At 36.0% G+C, this 21,831-nt stretch overlaps 1 protein-coding gene across 4 annotated transcripts in view; it reads left to right on the plus strand.

Moving 5' to 3' along the window:
• Positions 1-501: 501 nt before the first annotated feature.
• Positions 502-21,831, plus strand: part of FBXO38 (F-box protein 38) — a gene marked incomplete at both ends in the record, with an annotated part of 50,080 nt that continues 28,750 nt past the window's right edge. For 3 of the 4 annotated variants that reach the window (XM_080698922.1, XM_080698923.1, XM_080698925.1), the window contains 7 exons: positions 520-647; positions 4,937-5,070; positions 8,215-8,378; positions 8,583-8,748; positions 13,536-13,673; positions 18,368-18,505; positions 21,109-21,202. In XM_080698922.1, coding sequence (XP_080555048.1) covers positions 520-647; positions 4,937-5,070; positions 8,215-8,378; positions 8,583-8,748; positions 13,536-13,673; positions 18,368-18,505; positions 21,109-21,202 — 962 coding nt within the window. Of the gene's footprint in view, positions 648-4,936; positions 5,071-8,214; positions 8,379-8,582; positions 8,749-13,535; positions 13,674-18,367; positions 18,506-21,108; positions 21,203-21,831 lie in introns of all 4 variants that reach the window. The other variant, XM_080698924.1, reaches the window with a different exon arrangement.

Genomic DNA, 21,831 nt, shown 5'->3' on the forward strand with positions numbered 1-21,831 from the left:
ACAGCTGAGAGGAGGTTCATTCATGTGTTCATTAATTCAGACATGCCTTCACACATTTAGTCTGAATGCCTGTTGAGAATAACAGGCTTTTGGAGCTAGAATGGGTTTTGTTTACTTAGTTTAATGAACTCAACATAAGAAGAGATTAATGCAAGCAGCTTGGAAGCAACAGACTACAAATTGGAAAACTAAACTCTGGATTCCTGGTTTTTTGCTCATTGTTAATAATGCCTACTTATAATGCAACTGTTCTTCAAAAAGATATTCTGTGCTTTTAGAAGAGAACAGATTAATACTTTGCTTAATTTAAATATGCTGTATATTATTGTAATAATCCTAGCTTTGCTTAATAGTATTCAGAAGTAAATGTTTTGTCTAGGCTTGAATGGGAATACGTTTGGATTTGGTTTTGGTGTGCTTCTTAAATTTACTCTGTTCTCTGCTTGCTTGCTGTGCAGGTGCTTTGAACTCATAAGTAGGAAGAGAGATTTGTTCTTTGATACTGGAAGCAGTTCAGCAATGGGGCCACGAAAGAAAAGTGTTAAAACATGTCTCATGAACAGTGAAATCCCAGAGGAAATGCTACCAGATGAAACAAAGGACTATATGAATCAACTTTCGCACGAAGTACTTTGCCATATTTTTAGGTATGATTTTGTTTGGCTGATTTCTACTTAACTGAAATGTAAAAGTGAGAGCAAACCCTAATGCCATTCTGTTTAATATAGTAACCACTTGCTATAGGGGCATTTAAATTAGGTAAAATGAAAGCCTAGTTTCTCAGTTGCATTATCTACATTTAGCCTTATGTAGCTATTGGATGCTATACAGGAAAGCAAAGCGCCACTAACCACATATGACAAAAGAAAATGCTTCTTTTGTCACAGAAACTTCTGTTGGAGAAGTTTCTGTGGGTTAAAAACTCTTCTTTGGGTTAACATTTCTAGGCTTCTAGGAATTTTTATTGATTGACATGCCGGTTGACTTTTATTATTTCATTATAAAGGTACCATATGTATACAACATAAGCCAGTGTTTCTGACTTTTTTACTATAATGTACACCGAGAAGCAGGTTTTGCTTAGCATGTACATATATGTAAGTGACAAACAAAAGTTTGGTGAAAAAAATATCCAACATATTTTCTGCATTGTGCACATGTTTTGTGATTTACATAACAGAGTTTCTTTTAACAAATTTTTTTATTTATAGTTTTTCTCAAAATGCATTATGACAACAGTCAAGTAAGCAAAAAAAGAAAACATTGCTCATTTTGAATTATTGTCTTTATTTCACCATCCAAGTAAAAAATATAATTTGCTTTATATAAACTCTGGAGTTAGACCCACCTCAGAATCCTATTTCCATCATTTTCTAGCTGTGGACCAGGATAGATATGAAGGTGTTGCCACGAGGGTTCCATGAGATAATGCTTTAAAGCACTCATTACAACATTTGGTGTAAATGCTTGGTCACTGCAAATGCTTACTGTGTGTTCTGCCTTTTTTCATATCTACATGGTTTTCATAACTAGTTACTGCTTTCTATTTTAGTTACTGCTTTCTCATGTATGTAGGGCACCTTTCCTTTATTCTGTGACATCTAAATTATTTCCACATTCTCTTTTCTGCAATTATAATTATTATGAACTTTTCTAAGCATCTGAATTTTTCATATTAGATTATTTACCTAGAAAAAAAGTTCTACATATGAAGTTAGAAATGTGCTGAGTTTTTACATATACTGAATATTTACAGATTTTGAAGTTTTTAAATAGTGATAATGGAGTTATTTTAAAGAATTATAGATACCTTTTCAGTAAAAATTTGTATAATCTTACCTTTAGTAGTTTGTTAATCTGTGACACAGTATTTTTTTTTTACCATAGTGATACTAAAGTTCATCTAGTAGAAAAAAATCATCTTTCAGAATAGCCAGAATTTTTCGAAAACAAAACTAGTCCTACCATGTGTTCAAATACATTCTAAAATCCATAGTAGTTAGATTTGGTGCTAACAAAGAGAGCCAGTTTGTCACAGCAGGCAAACATAGGCTCCAAATACATGTGGAGATGTAGTTTCTAGTAACATTGGTATTCACATCATTGGAGAAAAGCTGAGTGTGTTGTTCAGTGTTGATATTTCAACTATAAATAACTTAGAGAAAACAAGGTATGTCCTTATGCTCATCCTTCATATTATAACCAAATTAGGGGGGGCTACTAGGGATTGAACTCTGAGGTATTCTACCTCTTGAGTTACACCCCTAGCCCTATTTTTTATTTTTATTTTGAAACAGTGTCTGGCTAGGTTGCCGAGAGAGTTTCATTACTTGCTGAGGTTATCCTTAAACCTGTGATCCTCCTCAGCTTCCCAAGTACTGGAATTACAAGCATGTGCTGCCACACCCAGCTACAACTAAATTGTAAGCAGACCAAAGAATTAATGAGTCCATTAACATTCTAAAAGAATGCATACATAAAAGTATATCTACAGATGGATGTTTGGTGTTGGTTGAATAATTATTACATCCTATATACATGTATTGAATTACTATACTCTATCCAATAAAGATATACAAATATCATGTTCTAATAACTTTAAATGCTAGGATATATTATGAACAAATTGGATCATATTAAATGGAAAATAGATTAGATAACATTTTTCAGTTCAACAGAATGATCAAATGGAAGGGGTAGAATCCAGTAAAAGACCTGGGCATGGGTAACACATGTAGTCCCAACTCTCAGGAGGCTGAGATAGGAAGATCACAGGTTTCAGGCTAGCCTCAGCAATTTAGTGAGACCTTATTTGCAAATAAAAGATAAAATAGGGATGGGGGTATAGCTCAGAACACCCCTGGGTTTAGTCCCCTATACCACCCAAAAAACAGAAAACACGTTGAATGATTGTTCAACAAATTGGCAGAATATAAAAACAAGTATGAACTAAGCTGAGTTCTTGAACTTGGTAGTATAGTAACTTCTTAATATGTGTTTATGAAACAAGAAAAACTTTATAGCCTTACTTAAACAAAAACTAATCTTTACTAAACTAAAGCAAACTAACTCTCTTTTGAGAAAGGTGAAATGTAGTCTTTATTTTTCCTTTAAACTGTTCTGGCTCTCATGTCTATGAAGGAAAAAATGTGTATTTTCTTCCTAAGGAAAATATGATGTAAAATTATCTTGATTTTTTTTTAGTACTGCTATATTTTTATTTAAAAAGAGTATAAAATGAACCCAGGCAAATATTTTGGGTAACAGTTACTTAGAAAAGATATTGGAGTGGCAAAACTCAATTTAGAAAACAAATTCAGAGTTTCATTGTTTATAAAATGTGTTGTCATTTAGTTTCTAAAATATTCTACTTATACCTACATTTTAGAGATTATAAATTAAGTTGTAAGCTAGCAGTAATACTTTTTAATAAAAAATTTTATTTGATTTTTTTTAAAAGTAACTAAAGAGGAATGGAGAAAGGCCAAAGATAGAAAAAACTAGAACGTTGAAGTGTTCAATGTTCACAGATGGACTTTCCTCCTAGAATTAACATCATTTTTAGGATTTAGAGTCTGATCAAGCTGTGTTAACAATCCCTGCCCTTCCTCACATTTACTCAGCTATCTGACTTTTTGCAGGTTTAATTTTTCTGAGCCCATATATAGTATATAAAATATAATAGCCGGGTGTAGTGGTGCATGCTTGTAATCCCAGTGCTTAGGAGGCTGAGACAGGAGGATCGTACAGGTTCAAAGCCAGCCTCAGCTACTTAGGCTCTCTGAAATTTAGTGAGACCCTGTTTCCGAATAAAGTATAAAATAGGTCTGAGAGTATAGCCCGGAGGTAGAAAAACCCCCAGGTTTCACCCCCAGTACCACACACACACAATAAATTATAAATTAATTAATTAATTAATTAAAATACCATAATAACAGCATCTACTATATCAATAAGGATTCCAGCAAATAATAGAAGATACACTCAACTGGAACTTAAAGATAGTTTTTGTTTTGTTTTTTGTGTTTGTTTATGGTACTAGGGATTGAATCCAGAGGTGTTCTATTTCTGATCTACACCACTACCCCTATTTTATTTTTTATTTTGAAATAGGATCGCAGATTCAAGGCCAGTACATAGTAACTTAGTGAGACCCCATTTCAACCTCCCAAGTACTGGGATTATGGGCATGTGCCTCCATGCCTGGATTTAAAGATAACTTAAGAAAGGAACTATTTATGGAAGTGTGGGTAGGGTTGATGAATGCATTAGTAATGTTGTGGAATTCAGGTAGATCAGCAGCAGCAGAAAGCTAACAAAGCCACTTATCCCTCTGTCTGATGCCTCCCATTGACCAAAGTCAGCTGTTAGCCAGAGCTCTGGTCAGGAAAGATAGCCGAGAAGAACAAGGAAGAAAAGGCCTGGGGAGGGTTGTGTGGCACAGTGACCAGCTACTCACCTTATAATGTGCTTGTGAAACAAGAAGTACAATAGTGTTTATGACACAGTATAGGCTTAAAAAAGATAGCTTCTACTTAAAAAAAAAAAAAGTAATCTACATAGATGTGAAAGGATTTTGAGAAAAAGGAGATTCTCTGATCTTTTGAAATACATATTGGTGTTTGAAAACAATAGAGGTTAATTGAAAAGTTTCAGGAAGGAAGAGATAATAAAGATTGGGAAATAAGAATTTATGATTCAGATGAGGTGTCACTTAATGCTCATGCAATATTTTTATCAGTGTGTGTAACCTTAAAGGTCTTGTAAAAGAAATTTTGGGGAGAGAAAATAGTACTTTCAAGGACTATTGAAGTCCTACGAATGTCCCTAAGTTCTCATTACATTTAAGGAGTAGGAGAATGGAGGAAGTTAAAAATAAATGGTGAAAGGAAATACTTACCTACTTGATAAATATGAGTTTCTTTCTCTCACAAAGGTACCTCCCTCTGCAGGATATCATGTGTATGGAATGTCTCTCCCGGAAGCTAAAGGAAGCAGTGACCCTATATCTGAGAGTTGTGAGGGTCGTGGATCTCTGTGCAGGGCGGTGGTGGGAATACATGCCAAGTGGTAAGTACATTTAGCCTGTTAGGTACCATAGAGATCTATTGGAAAATAATAATAATTTCATAAAATGTGATCTCTTATCTTGAGAAAGGCAATATGGGTCACATTGTATTTATGAGAGAGGATTTTATCTAAATTATGTTGCTTTTAGGTTATTAAGATGCATTTTGCCTGAAGTTTACTGTTGTAGTGATCTGCTATTTTTATTTCCTGCTCATTAAGGAACTACATTAGTCTGTTTCACACGTATATGATAGGACACTTACTGAGCCTTGATTTACTGAGTATATATGTATTACATTAGATAGTGTGTCCTTTATTCAGTGATGTAGTTTTCTGGTGAATGGTGACACTTTTCTTAGTTTTTCCCTACACATTAACTATACCTTCTAGGTAGGCAAATATTTACCTGTTTTTGTAAACTGCTTAAATAGGCCATAGAAATTACACTTTTGAGCTGGGTGTGATGGTGCACACTTGTGATCTTAGTACTTGAGAGGCTGAGACAGGAAGACTGCAAGTTCACAGCCAGCCTGGGTAACATAGTGAGGCCTGCTGCAACTTAATGAGACCTTGTTTAAAAACAAAATAATAAAATAGGGCTGGGGTGTAACTCAGTGTTAAAATGCTCCTGGGTTCCATTTCCAGTACCAAAAAAATAAATTATACTTTTGGAACTTTAATTTTTTTCATAGTTTTAAGACCTATACTAAGTCTTAGACACTTTTCAGTCTGAGTTCCTCACCTGTAACCCAGAGTTGGCAGACTAAGCATAGTACATCTAAAATGAAAGTATTAAATGAAAAGCCAATTGAGGCCTCTTTTCAGTTTACACTAATCATTAGTTACTCCACTTAGCAGTTTGGTTTCCATATTATGAGACTTTGAAAATGGGATGAGGCTGAGGGGAAAAACAAACAAAATCCAAAGTAGAAGCAGAGGACTGAGGAGATGATTGTCTTGTTCTATTCTGTAACCAGAACAGGCTATCCCTGGAAGGCTAGAATATTGTACAATTTGGAGTGATGAAATCCTTTCAAGAGTCAACTGATTTCGTACCAATCTATCAATGTGAAAAACATTGCAGAAATTTGATGCTAGGACTTTGCCTGTGGAGACAAACCACTGTTGTTCTCAAAACACTTAAAAAAAAAGAAAAAAAAAAAAACAAAGGGAAAAATGATGCATCATGTTCCAGATAACAGTTCATTCTGGGTAGTCATCATTTATAGCAAGAAAGGAAATTTTAGGGCAGAATAAAAGTTACTCTCTCATTTTCACATTAGATTTGCTTTTGATGTGGTTAACCCAGCAGGGATTTTGGAGAAGAGATTAATGAGCTATATTGAGAGGCAGGATGACAGAGCTTCCATGTGATGCAGTCTTAGTATGAACATCTTTGCCACTTATCCAATTAGAAACTTGTATGCAGGTTGCTGACTTTCAGGCTGTGATAAATACCTGTGAGCCCAAGACCACTCATATCTGCACGGAGTATTAAAGAGAATGGGAATAGTCTCTAACCTAAGATAAGATCACACCAACTGAGCTCACTAATGCCAGTTTATTATGGTTTCTGTATGCTCATTTTTTTTTTTTTTTTTGGAGTCTCATGCCTTTTTACTCTGTAAAAAGGTAAAGGTAGAACCTTCTTTACTTATGGTGAAAGAGGGCATGCAATGGATGAACAAAGGTCATATACATTGGTAGCACTCAGATTTGGCTTCCAAATCTGTCACTGTTACTTGATTGCTCATCGTAAACAGCTTCCGTTTTACATTTGCAAATGGTATGATAACCTTTTTCACTGGGTTGTGAGAATAAATGAGAAAACATGTTAAATGGTTAACAAATTTAATATTTTACTCAGTAAAGGCTACTTTAAAAGAAAATGAGAAATATAATTAGACACTAATTAATCTCCAGAATCCCTTCTTATAACTCTAAAACAGCATATCTACTTTAGCCCTGTACAAATAAATTAATTTTTGAAAACTTCAACACTGGGTACTTCATTACCAAAGTAGACTGGGGCTTTAGTATTTTTTGATGTAATATTTTTGGTATTAGGAAGTATATTTGGTTTCTGTTGGCTTTCAGAAAACTTCCAAGGCCTAGAAATAAGATAAAACATCTGTATGTCTCCTATCTCCCTGTTTATTAAACTAGTAGCTCCTGCTGTGGAAGTCATTTGTTTTTCTTTGGTCCCATCTGGTTGATTCTTACCACAGAGCACTGCTGGCCTCCCAGAGAGCCTCCCAGAGAGTTTCCCATTGACTCAGTATCGTCTTAGTTCATATCACTGTTGTTCTCTTAGCCACCTTTATTTTCATCTGTCTGTTTAAAAATAAACTGTCTGAAATCTCAAGGGAGTGATTGTGATAGTTAAACATAGGACAGAGTAATTATTAGCAAATGGGTAGAATAAGAAGACTCAGTTTAAGGTGGGAAGTAGGTTGAACTGAGCTTCCTGAAGGTGGGGAATCATACCCTGTTAATAGTTTTAGTGTTCTACAGAACCCCAAAGTTCTTCAGACCAGAGAGCACCTTGAGAGGAGGTGGATGGTAGTGGTGATTAGGTGGGTGATCCCTTTCATCCCCTAATCAAATAGGTCCGCATCATTTAAGTTAAATGTATTAAAGATTTCTGTGCTTCAAAAGCAATGACAACAAAGAAATGGAATAAATTAAAAGCCTTAGCTAGTCGGCTATGGTGGCTCACGCATGCTTGTAATCCCAATACTTGGGAGGCTGAGATAGGAGGATCGCAGGCCAGCCTCAGCTACTTAGTGAGGTCCTCTGCAACTTAGTAACTTAGTGAGACCTTGTTTCAAAATAAAGAATAAAAAATAGGGCTAGTGGTGTAGCTCAGAGGTAGAATGCCCCTGGGTTCCATCCCCAGTACCACGCTCGCGCGCGCGCGCAAGAGAAAGAGAGAGAGAGAGAGAGAGAGAGGGAGAGGGAGGGAGGGAGGGAGAGAGAGAATGTTAGTTCAGAGTAAATGGAGTTTCTGACACATTTCCTCCATTATATCTTCTATTGGAACCATTTCTTTAGCTCTGGTATTAGTGTTAGCCTTGTGAAGATTTTGAAAATGTTCATAAACAGAATGGTGAACCTCACTGTAAATGCTTCCAAACTTCTCAGGCTTCACAGATTCCAGTTTTCTAACACTTTTGAAGAAGATGCCAGATGTTGAACAGCTCTATGGCCTTCATCCACGATACCTTGAAAGGCGAAGAGTAAGGGGCCATGAGGCTTTTAGCATTCCAGGAGTTCTAGAAGCTTTACAGGCATGCCCGAACTTGGTGGTGAGTGCATCTGGTTGAACATTTTGATATCGACTGATGAATGACATAATGGATATAAAAGAATGATAGAATTTGTTCACTCACAAGCAGATTTTCTCTATAACAAACTTTTTTCTTAGTTCCATTGTGTACTTAGTTGTGGTACAGAAACAGAAGCATACTAAATTAAGTCTTTTCTTATACTTCCTTTGTTGTTATTTTTAGGGTGTGGAAACATCTCATTTGGAATTGGTAGAATCCATTTGGACATATATGCCACATGTTCATATATTGGGGAAATTTCGTAATCGTAATGGAGCATTTCCAATTCCTCCTGAAAATAAACTGAAAATTCCTATAGGAGCTAAAATTCAAACTTTACATTTAGTTGGTAAGTACTTATTTCTTGGGTCACTTGTTGCTCTTTGAAATGCAGTATAACTGAATATTTGTTGAAACATTATAAAGAGAATTATAGAAATTTGTTTGTTGATTGATGATGGCAGAATAAATGCTTGTGAAATTTGTATATTTATATTTTCCATTAAAGACCTCTCAGATGAGAGATGCTGCTCCAGAAGCAATCTATTTTCCTTTTGAAAATCCTTTGAGTAGTTTTTAAAGTTTTATTTTATTTTTAAATTTTTTACTATCGAGCTAGAATGCTGCCCTTCTTCTAATATCTACCTTTTGGTTCTAGTTCTGCTTTCTAGTGGAAGGCTCATCAGGACAGCTTTTGGAGATAATGAAAGTGTCCTCTCTTTGTAACTATCCTGGGAGGGTGGGTAGGGTTTATGCTGTGGTTAGCCAAACTGAGAACTGAATTTTTATGTTAATTTATTTAAATTAAATGACCAGAAATAGCCAATGACTACTTTATTACACAGCTCAGTCTAGAACATGAATTAAAAATTCTAGGTAGTTGTTAGTTTTTCTGTTTCTTCTCCACCCAAAAAAATTACCATGTAATCTTCAACCCAGAACTAACAGTATACCTTGCTACTTGGCTTTTTCCCTGAAAAATGTCAGAGGGTTCATCTTTTACAAAAAATACTTTCTTTGTAATATACAGTGTGTATTTTCCATCTAAGTAGTTTTAAAAATTATATCTCCATAATTTTATTCTTACAAATAATGACAGACATTTTCTCAAATTTAAATTGATATCTTTGATTTAGATTGCTGAAAAGAATTTTTGGAGATCCTTATTAATATAGTCTAACCTTTAATAATTATTTATGTGTTATCCGGTATAGACACATTGAGTGTATACTATGTCTTAAACATTATTTTAGCCTTTGAGTATGGTCCAAACACCTTGAAATTTCTGAAACTTGGTAGATGTGAAGGGAGGGCAGCAAGGAGGATAAGGAACTGGTCTTAAGTAAGATTTGTGTACACAATTATGGAAGAAGAGTTAAGATCTCTAGCAGCCTTCATTATAAGATGGTCTCAGCCAATATTCTCACTGATACAATCCAAAACAACTGACCACTTCCACTTAGTGGAAGGAAGACTTATTTGCTCAAAGTTTTTTGGAGATCAGGTTAGGTTAAGTCTGAATCTCAGGGCATGGCAATTAGAAGCAGAGAGAAGGAGAGAGCTAGGACTCTGCTGTCACATCATGGAGGTTGGAAGCAGAGAGAGGCAACAACCAAGGGGATTCAATGATAAAAGTATAGTCTCTAAGGCCAGGGACCCACCTCTCCAGCCACATCCTGCCTGCCTATGTTACTGCCCAGTAAAGCCATCGCAAGGAATCTGTGTGCTGATGAGCTTATGACCCTCCTTAGATCAGCTCACTCAGAACATTAGTTCATGAGGTGTTTCTGGGACACTTTGTATATAACCATAACTTTCCACCTCTGGCTTCTGAAGAGCTCATGCCCATTTCAGAATTCAAAATGCATTTAGCCCATCTCCAAGAGATCCCCAAATTTTAACAGTTCCAGCATTGCTCACTAGTCCTAAAGTCCATACTATCCTCAGAGACTCAAGGTAAACTCTTGGCTCTGAGGCCCTGTAAAAAAAAGTAAAAAGGTTTGTATTTTAAAAGGAAGAAGTAGGACCTTAGAAAGAAGGAATATGTCCAGAACAGGATTGAAATGCAGCAGGACAAGCATTTAATTCTGCAGCTCCATTTCTGGCTTATGGGGCACATGGTAGTGATATGAGCTCTCCAAGGGGAGTTGGTAGCCCTACCATGGTCTGGTTGATTGCAGAGGGCAGCATACTCAACTCTTCCAGCCTGTCTCCATGGCTCATAGCTTGCAGCCTTTCCTTATGGTCATTCCATGTGTCTGGCATCTCTAAATCATGAGAGTTTTTCTTGCAACTTTGTCTTCATTGCAGCTTTATAAATTACCCCATTTGGGCTTGCTTGCAGGGATTCCCACCCTACTACAGGTTGCCTGGCTTCCAAGGCTTTTCTTTGAAATCTGGGGGAAGACTCCATGACCCCCCCTTTTTTTTCCAGCAAAGCCAGCATTAAGTGAGCACCCAAATCAATCACCAGCAGGAAAGATAATCATGCCCTTTTCAGTCACAAATGCCACTTCTGGGCCCTTGGGTTTTTTTGTTTTTTTTTTTTTTTTTTTTTATGGTTTCACACTTGGTCTGGAACTGCCCTGGCCACATTCCTTTCTTTGTTCATTTGCAAAACATTGCCTTAGCTTTACACATACCTTTCTGGCCAAACTGCAAATCTATAAAGTCTCTGAGCTTTCCTTTCTGCTTCTGAAGTTCACTGTACAGTTGACTGAATGTAGACATCACTATCTGTAGTGTAGTTTGTATTACTTTACTGTTTTGAGATTTCCTCCGCCTGTTTAGTCAGTCCATTGTCTCCAAATTTGTCCTGACAGAAAGTTTTAGGATGCAGGTAAAACACCAATAAGTTCTTTGCCAGAATGTAATACATGTGGCCTTTACTTCATTTTCCAATGTAGTCCTCTTTGTCCTTCAATATATCCTGAGCAGTCTCTACTCTCCGCCTTTCTAGCCACATTCAGATCCTTCCAATTTCCTCTCATAAACCAGTTCCAAAGACTCACAAAATGCATCGCCAGCCTTAGATATAGCCATGAACCTCTCTGGTATTAGTTTCTGTCTCTGCCAACATTCTTACTGCTACAATTCAAACAACTGACCATACAGCTTAGAGGCAGGAAGGTTTATTTGTGCACAATTTTTTGAAGATCTTGAAGTTTTGATCATTTAAAACTAGATTACATCTGTGAATTCCAAGGCATGGCAGTGAGGAGAGAGAGAGAGAGAAAGGTCGCTGCTCTCACAGCATGAAGGCTGGAAGCAGAGAGTCAAGAAGCAAGGGGATTCAAAAACAAAAGCACAGTCTATAAGGCCACACTCCATGCCCACGTTCTCTAGCCTCCCCTTGCCTGCCTATGTTACTGCCCGGTAAACACAACAGGTCTACACACTGATGAGATTATGACCTTGTGGCATGGTTATAGCACCTCTGAACATCAATACATGGACTCTTTAGGAAATGTTCTTTAACTGTGACCGAGATCAACCAATGATAATATTCTGATAATAGACTTGAATATCAAGTTAGAGAATATTTAGATAATAGAAGGATTCTCTAATACCTGAAGCTTATAAGCTCCTTAAGATCAAAGACTCTCTGTATTTTTATATTTTCTATAATGTCTGTCTCACTTCATTTTAAATATAAGTATTTGGGGAGTTGTATTGAAGTATATTCATGTGATTGAATCATCAGTTTGATACTATATGATAGTGATACAGAAGTGTAGAGTAAATGAATGAACATGAACACAGGATGAGTGGTTGTGTCTTTGTTCATAGAGTGGAGTTGGAGACAGATGTGGGTGGAACATAGGGCATAACTGTCTGGATCTGTCTGATGCTTGCATATTGGGTTTCTTTGTTAGTACAGCCAGTAGTACCTCTTTCATGGTATATACCGATCTCAAAGTCGTGGGTTCTACATGTTGCTTCCTAATCTGTACCTTATTTCTTCTGCTTTTCTTTGATCATGTCTCCAGTTTACTTCCCATCTGTTTCCATAAAATGTATGTGTACAGTCCAAGCTATAGTTATGCTGTTTTGAGAGGACTAGGTTAAGAGTAGTCCTTCAAGTTTATAGGAGAAGCATTCTTATTAGTTTAGCTTTTAAAGAAACAGGCATTCAGGTACTTTTAATTTTGCTTCTTCTAGTTGCTCTTGTTAACAGAACTGCTATCTCAAGTTTAAAAGTTGCATCAAGCTGATTTGCCTGATCCTGTTTGTTAAATACCATCACCCTGGATCCTTGGATTTTTCTTGTAGACTCATGTTCCTTGGCTTTTCTCTACTCTATAGTATTTAGACACTTGGGGAAAGTTCCTCAAAATGCTTCCTTTCACTTAGGATTTATAAATTATTGGTATTTTTTCTTCCACATCTCCTAACTTTTCCTCCCCCAACTCTGTACTTTTTTCGAAATACCGTCCTCTATGGGTATAATTATAACCTCTGTCGGTATAATTATATTGCTGTTAAGCCACTAATTGATCATAGGCATTAAATATCCTTAACAATTTGAAATAATGTTAATAAATAATGTTAATAAATAAATGTTACATTTCTCATATTCTCAGAGCCATGCTGGCTGGCTTCTACCACAAGATTCATGTTTGTAGAAATGACTTCTCAAACTCTATCATGAGCCTTTTCTAGAAACCACACTATATAAACCCAACTAGCCTGACTTTGTACTGAGAAATTTAGTTTACTTACTGGTAAGGCTTTGGGTATTGATAGTCATATAGTAAGTTTGTGTATTTCATCTTTATGTTCATCATTTTGCTTTCAATAACCTGTTTTTGTTATATATATTATGGACAAACATATCCTAAATAATTGTAGGGTTATGAGAAAGACAAGTATGAATAATATTTTTAATGCTTTTTAAATTCAATCTTCCCATATACTTTTTCTAAAAAGTCACCTGATTAATTTTATAGTTTTCATAAATCATTTTTATAAGACTTTTAAGTAAGCCAAACTTGATGGACTTTAATTACCTAATTTATTCTGATAAAAATTCCCTTCAAGTGGATGTTATTGATTTGAAAAATAAATTCTTGCATTTATATACAAAGTAGAGTATTTTTATGATTTTCTTTTTCTTTTTTTGTCTATGTGCTTTAGGGGTGAATGTTCCTGAAATTCCTTGTATCCCAATGCTAAGGCACCTTTATATGAAGTGGGTAAGACTCACTAAACCACAGCCATTTAAAGACTTCCTTTGCATCAGCTTAAGAACTTTTGTCATGAGGAACTGTGCAGGTAATGGTCCACAGTTATGATGAAATTAAACTATGCTATTCTAAAAATATTCTGTAGCAAATTTCATGGCTACATTTGCAATGAAATTATATTGTTTGTTTCATAACCTAGTCTACTTGTGGAGATAAATAAAATATACTTCTTGTTTAAAAGACATTAGAAACATGATTTGTGTTTAACTTTAGCAAAAAAAAAAAAAAGCAAGCAACAACAAAACAGGCTCTATGTGTTCTTTATAAGCACTTTTTATATTTCATACGATTATTTTAATAGATTTCAGTCTGCTTGTTTGCTTCTCTGGACTCAATCATCTGCATGTAAATAGTTGACTGACCTAATACCTTGTTTTTATAATATTGCTCTCCTGAGCCAAAGCCTGTAGTGTCTTTGTTGCCCAAGTGGTAATTACTATGTTTCAAAGTTCATAATAACAGGGCCCTCTCAATGCCCTTTTTTCTGACTCCTTTTCAAGATATATCATCCTTTCTGGGCATGTTTGCCTATGCACTGTGAAACAACTGAAAGTTTTTATTCTTCCTCCTCTTTACTGATATATATCCTTTGGCGTTTGCTTTTTCAACCTATCTTCCTCTTTGTTTTTTCTTTTTTAGGTAGTACAGCAGGTCTTATTTTGGTATTTGATATCTTCTGCCTTTTCTTTCCATAATTTTTTGTGTTCTATTTCCATGTCAATTTTAAGCCCTTTGATGGACAGGACCTTGTCTTTTGTCGTCTTTCATGCCATCTGCTATAGCACTCGTCACATAAAGAGATATTTAAATGGTCAAGCTCTTTACTTGACTGAAGGATCAACTTTTTTTCTTGTATTCTTCCTCTTAGTTATTTTAAGCTCAAAATTATTGAGGCTGCAGTGTGTTACTACAGTCTCAAGCCAGGCATGGTGGCTCACGCTTGTAATCCCAGTATTTGGGAGTATGAGACAGGAGGATCGTGGTTCAAGGACAGCCTCAGCTACTTAGGCTGTTTGCAACTCAGTGAGACCCTGTTTCAAAATAAAGAATAAAAAATAAGGCTGAGGATATATAGCTCAGCCTGGGTCCAATCCCTAGTACCACAAAAACAAACAAACAAATAAATAAATATTTTAAATAAGTACTACATATCTCTTCCTGGTTATTTAAAAATCCTTACGGTTAACCAGGTTAACACTTTTTTTTTTTTTTTTTTTTTTGGTGGTACTGGGGTTCCTTCCTGGAAACCCTTCAACCTCCTGGCTACACTCCCGGACACATATATATATATATATACATATATATATATATATTTTTTTTAATTGGTGCACTGTATTCATACATCATAGTGGGATACAAACTTTTGTAGACATACATGCACACATCACCCAGTAAGCCCCCACCCAATCCCCACCCCATTCCCTCCCCATCCCTCCTTCCCATGCTTGGCTTAGTGGTTGATATCTAGTATTATAGCAATTTATCCAAAATTAAAAATGATAATCTCACATAACAGTTTCATTTGTCTGATACCAAGCTTTTGATGACTTAAAGATAACATTTCAATATTTCTTTTTGCTTTCTTTCTTACCAGAGAATATTTTTTTTTCTATTTTTTTTAGGTGAAACTATCATATATTTATATATTTATTTTTCAGAAAAAAATCTATCCTAATATGGAATATGGATTCTAGATACCCAAAACGATCTTGAAAAAGAACAAAGCTAGAAGATATATAGTTCTGATTTCAAACCATATAAAGCTACAATAATTGAAACAGTGTAGTACTGTTCTAAAGGCAGATATATAAACCATTGGAGTTAAATAAAAGCCTAGAGCTAAATTCTTCCTTATATTATCAAGTTATTTTTGACAAGGTTTCCACGAACATTTGGTGGTGGAAATAATAATCTTTTAACTAAATATTATTGAAAAATAATAATTACATGGAAAAGAATAAAATTGGACCCTTACCTAATCCCATATACAAATATTAACTCAAAAATAGATAAAAGACCTAAATATAAATAAAATAGATAAAATAGATAAAAGACCTAAATATAAATCTTAAGACTATAAACTAGATAATAGATAAAAGACCTAAATATAAATCTTAAGACTATAAACTTTTAGAAGAAAATCTGGGTCATAAAACCTCACAACATTGAAATTGGCAGTGATTTCTTGGATATGATTTCAATGGCACAGGCAACAGAAGAGTATACAAACTCCCTAAAAAATAAAAAAAAATGTATATCCAAAGACAATGTAAACAGAGTTAACAGTTACTAATAGAATGGGATAAAATATTTCCAAATGCTATATCTGAAGGTATATTAATATTCCAACTAGAAATCCTAAAAATTAACAACAATAAAGGCAAACAATACCCTTTAGAGATAGGTAAAAGACTAACATAAATATGAATCTCCACAGATAACTAATCTTAGTTGTCTGTTTATGGAAAGTCTTGTTTCTCTAGTTCTGGTGTGTGTTACCTATTTCTTCTTTATAGTTAATCTCTTTGAGTATTTTCTCTAGCGCTGGTTTTGAAGACATAAATTCCTTCAGTTTGTTTGTCATGGAAGCTTCTTATATTTCCATCTAATTTGATAGAAAGTTTTGCTGGGTAGGAAATTTTGGGCTGGAAGTTGTTTTCTTTCAGAGTTTGGAATATGTTACTCTAAGCCCTTCTGGCTCTCATGACTTGGTTTGGGAAGTCTGGAGTGATTCTAATTGGCTTGCCTCTGAATGTCACTTGGCCCTTTTTTTTTGTTGCCTTTAAGATTCTCTGCTTGGCTTCCACATTGGTCATTTTGACAATTATGTGGCGTGGGGATCCTCTTCTCCGATCCTGTCTAAAGGGAGTTCTATAAGTTTCCTGGACCTGTGTATCAACCTCTTGCACTATGTCTGGAAAATTTTCTGCTATTACTTCCTTGAAGAGATTGTTGATCCCTTTGGTTTCACTTTCTTTTCCCTCCTCTATTTCAGTTATTCTTAGGTTAGCTTTCTTAAAATGGGCCCATATTTCTTCAATGTCAGATTCCTGCTTTTGGATATTTTTTTCTAGATTAGAAACTATGCGTTCATTTTTTGATTGCTCATCTTCTAAGAGCGAGATTCTGTTCTCCATGTGTTCTAATCGGTTGTTTGTGCTTTGAATGAGGCCTTTACTTCATTAATTGCATCCTTTATCTCTTTTTGGGTCTCTCTGAGTTCTTTTTGAAGCACCTCTATTATTTCTACAGTTATTTTCCTGATTTGATCTTCTAGAAATCTCTGATTATCTGTTTTATCGGGTTCTGATGTTGTGGGGTTGTGGGCATTCATTGATCCAGTATTATTCCTCTTTCCCATGATTTCGGATGTTTGTGCCTTCTCTGGGTTCTTCCCTTGGGTCAGTCACTATGACTTCACTTAAGGTGTTCTGGATCTCGAGTCAGTAGTATCTCAGACCCCACTACTCCTTTACTGGGTTTTATCACAGAGTCTCCGACCCAGAGAGTCGATAGAGGCTGCTTTAGACTGTGGGGGGTGCCAGGTTGCACGTTCTCCTATGGTGTGATATCTCTGCCACCGCCACTTCCCCACTGGGTCAAGTCCCAGGAAGTACAGTACTGGGATTTCTCCTCTGTGGCCCGCAATTTGACTCACTGTTCTTGAGTTCGCAGATGTAGCTGTACTGGACTCAGTGAATTCGCTGCTGCTGCCGCCGGTGGCAATATGGCGCTGATGCTACGCCCTCGTCCGTGAGGCTGGCTTATTTCTTCTTGGTTTTGAATTCCACTCTGAGTCCTTGCAGCGTGTGCTGAGCTCAGCCACTGGGAGCTTTAGATGTTCCCTGCGCTGAAAAATCCCGCCTGGCTGTTTTGCAGCGGCTCACCTCGGCTTGCTGTAGCCGTCCGGTGAACTCGCCACTGCCGCCGGCAGTATGGCCCTGCTGCCGAGTCCTCGGGCGTGAGGCCGGTGTATCTCCTCTGTGGCTCTGAGCTCTGTTCTCAGTCTGCTTTCTCTCTGGAGCCTGGTGATTTTTTTTGTTTCTCTGCTGATGGTGTTTTCTGGCTATGAAAGGCGCTGATTTTGTGGTAATGGAGATTGGTTGTTAGCGGGGCTCTTAAGCCCCGCTTTTCTCGGTCGCCATCTTCCCGGAAGTCTCTAGTTTTTATATTTTTATTTGGAAACAGGGTCTCTTAAGCCAGCTGAGGCTGGCTTTGAACCTGTGTGATCCTCCTATCTCCGCCTCCCTAGTGCGGGGATTACAAGCATGCGCCTCCACGCCCGGCTAACACTTTATTTTTAATAATTATAGATTGCACAGAGCCAACAGTTTGGCTGTCATTTATTTTTATTTTATTTTTTGTGATACTGGGGATTAAACCAAGGGGCATTCTACATCTGGGCTACATCCCCAGCCCTATTTTTTAATATTCTTTATTTTTCCAGCCCTACTTTTTTTACATTATTATTTATTTTGGAACAGTCTCACTAACTTGCACAGGGCCTAATTTAAGTAGCTGAGGCTATCTTCAAACCTATGATCCTCCTGGCTCAGCCTCCCAAGTACTGACATTGCAAGCATGCACCACCGTCCCTGGGTTGGCTGTCATTTTAGACATAGACCTTACGTGTTACTCATTTCAGTTGCTGATCTCAAAATTCATCAAGGCCATTTACATTGCTCAATTAAAGTTGTGTTGTCTTTTTTTTTTTTTTTCCAGGACCCACAAATTCCTTGAAATATGTCCCTTTAGTAACAGGCTTAGCCTCTGCCCGAAACTTGGAGCACTTAGAAATGGTTCGAGTTCCTTTCCTTGGAGGTCTTATCCAACATGTGGTTGAAGACAGTTGGAGATCAGGTATTTATTCAATTTGATAATTCATTAGGTTGGGCGTGGTGGCACACGCTTGTAATCCCCGCATTTGGGAGGCAGAGACAGGAGGATCACACAGGTTTGCAGCCAAATGCACTGGCTTAAGAGACCCTGTTTCCAAATTAAAAATGTATATATAAAAATAGGTCTGGGAGTGTAGCCCAGAGGTAGAAGAGTTTCCAGGAACCCCAGTACCACCCAAAAAAAAGAAAAAAAAGAAAGAAAAAGAAAATTCATTAAGCATTTGTTTAACAAATCTTACGAGTCTTTTAGAAAGAAAATGCTTGTTAGTAATTACACTTTCTGGTGTATTTGATGGAGAATAAGTATCCATGAACATTGACTAGTATTTTTTTATGAATGTTAAACCTTTTCGAACAGTAGAATGATGACATGTTTTCCAGCTTGTTATTTCTTATTAATTAGTTTATATAGTACCTCATGCTATATTTGGAATCTTAGATATGTTAACAGGGATTTCTCATGCCTTTTAGTGATAAGAGATGTTTTATGACTTATTGAATACTTTAGACTTCAAGAAGAACTCAGGCTAATGTTAAGCAATGTTGATGTCCAGTGTTTGCTTACTACATTACAGTATGTAAAATGTTTTTATGCTTATCATTTGGATGGATATTAGATCCACCTATCAGACAATGACTTAGAGAAAAAATTTAGATCCCTTCTCTATAGCTAAATAATGAGAAGTAACATAAAATACCTTATGCAGAGAGAAAGAGGAGGGGTTGTTGCTAGATAAGATAATTAATAGTTGAAAACTAAAAGTCTAACTTTGGGTACCTAAAATAAAATGGAAAATTTTAAGTACCATTGGTAATAAATAGGCATTATACCACATACCACTGCTAAAATATCATGAGTAAGCAGTATATTTGTAGACATTTTGTCAGTAAATCAGATCTAGTATAAGGGCACTTCATTACATTAGGTTAACAGGATGGAACTGGCTCCCTCGAACATCATTATTTTTAATCATGGCTGCAACTAACAGGATCACTCAAGAGAAAAGAAGCCATAGTGCTGCCTTTACTAGAAAGAAGAACTAGAGAGAGGTATCAAAAGCTAAAGAGTTTGTGTTGAGGTTCCAAGAAATAAGCAGACTTTTCTTCTTTTCATTATTTAGTTCTGACCCTGCTTATGTTTTACTCTGAATCAGCATTCCTCACACAAAAATCAACTTCAGTTGGGTCATAGATCCAGATGTGAAAAATAAAAACTTTCTTTAGACTGTCATACTTACGTTAGGTAGGCAGAGATTCTTAAACAGGTTAACACAGAGCACATACCATTGAAAAAATTGATAAGTGGGAACAAATTGAAATGAAAACTCTTTGTATATCAAAAAGCACGATTAAAAATGTGAAAGGCCAAGCTACAGAGTAAGAACATATCTCCACAGTACAGATCTCAGAAAAAGACATATAACCTGGCAGAACAAAATGGGAAAAGACTTGGGTAGAAAAATCTTCACAGTGGAGGTTGTTCATATGGTTGGTAAACATTAAAAATGCAAATTTAAAAAAACTACAATTTAACATATAAGCATTAAAATAACTGTCTATGCATAGTGAAACCATAGTGTTGTCTAGAAAGTAGAGCAAGAGGGCCTTTCACACATTGCTGTAGAAAGGACAAAGTGATGAAATTATTGGTTTGGTAGTACCTACTAACATTGCCATACACAAAACAACAGTTGCATTCCTAGCTTGAAACCCAACCAAAGTGCATATGTGTGTTCACAAGAGGGTGTATTCAAGCTTATTTATAGAACCACTGTTTCTGTTGACATAAAATGGAAACCACCCAAATACCTATCTGTAATAGAATGGGTAATTAAAATGCGGCAGTATTGTGTGGCAATACTAATGAGCAAATTGGTAGCTGTTAGCAGCACTGTACATAAACCCCAAATACAATGTTTAAAGAAACTAGATGCTAAAGTATACATACTTTGTGATTTTATTTACAAAAGGTCAAATGGAATAAACCACTCCTGAAAATGTATTAAGCTATACATTAATAATTTGTGTACCCTACTCTTTATTTTATATCTAAATACAAGTTTCAAAAACATAGAAAAGAGATTAATAGTTCTAATCTGCTTTTATATAATGTATTAGTGGTTCAAAATTTAGCCAGAAAATGTCAGTTCTTCTTTACTTGGTCTGAATCTTCTCAAGTTTTCAGATGCTATCAAAATATCTTTTCAGATTGAGTATCTGCATTTCTAATTTGAATGCAAAAACAAAACATTTACTTTTTAAGGAACAATTTGTGTGTGTGTGTATGTGTGTGGTACTGGGGTTCCTGGAAACCCTTCTACCTCCAGGCTACACTCCCAGACCTATTTTTTATACTTTTTTATTTGGAAACAGGGTCTCTTAAACCAGCACAGCTGGCTTCCAACCTGCACAATTCTCCTGTCTCCGCCTCCCAAGCGCGGGGATTACAAGCGTGCGCCACCACACCCGGCAAGGAACAATTATTTTTAATGTATATATACAAATGCTGTACTAAAGGTGCCATAGTCAAAAGAACTGCTATTTTTTGTTCCTGTTCTCATTTAGGTGGTTTTAGAAATTTGCACACTATTGTTTTGGGAGCTTGCAAAAATGCTCTGGAAGTAGATCTCGGTTACCTCATCATTACTGCTGCCCGCAGGTATGTTTCCTCTTCACTTCTGTCTTTTGTCTTAGAATTCTGTTTGTTTTCTGTCTTATAAAAATAAGGGGGAATGTGTATATAAGTGTTTGTATATAAAGTTTTTATCATTCTTTAGATGCTAAAACATAAAGGAGATATTTAAATAACTAATGGATATTGGAACTGGTGACCAATTAAGCTCTACTGTAGATCCTGCCAGCTGTGGAAGGGTGTGGTCTCTTATCAGGGTAAAGCAGTTGACTAGAAGTACTTGTGTCCAACAGAAGTTGGCATTGGAACTTAGTATTTGAAACCCTCTTGGGAACCATCATAATCTCTAAATGTCTTTCTGAATTGTTTTAGTTGGCAATAATATTTCTATTCAGAAATCAGTGGGGTAAATTGGCTTTTGCCAGTTACATCTAACACCTTTATATTCCATAACCATGTCTTCACATCACTTTATACCACATTTACTTTTTCCTTTCAAAAGCCTATCTCTACTTTTACTTTATTTTCTTTAACTTGAATTAACTATTTTTTCAATTTAGTAAAGAACAGAAAGCTTTCATTTTTATCTACAGACTTGATTAAGAATAAATAAGCTGGGCGTGGTGGCGCATGTTTCTAATCCCAGCACTTGGGAG

This window comes from Muscardinus avellanarius (assembly GCF_963383645.1).
Source record: "Muscardinus avellanarius genome assembly, chromosome: 7".
In the NCBI taxonomy this organism is placed as follows: Eukaryota; Metazoa; Chordata; class Mammalia; order Rodentia; family Gliridae; genus Muscardinus; species Muscardinus avellanarius.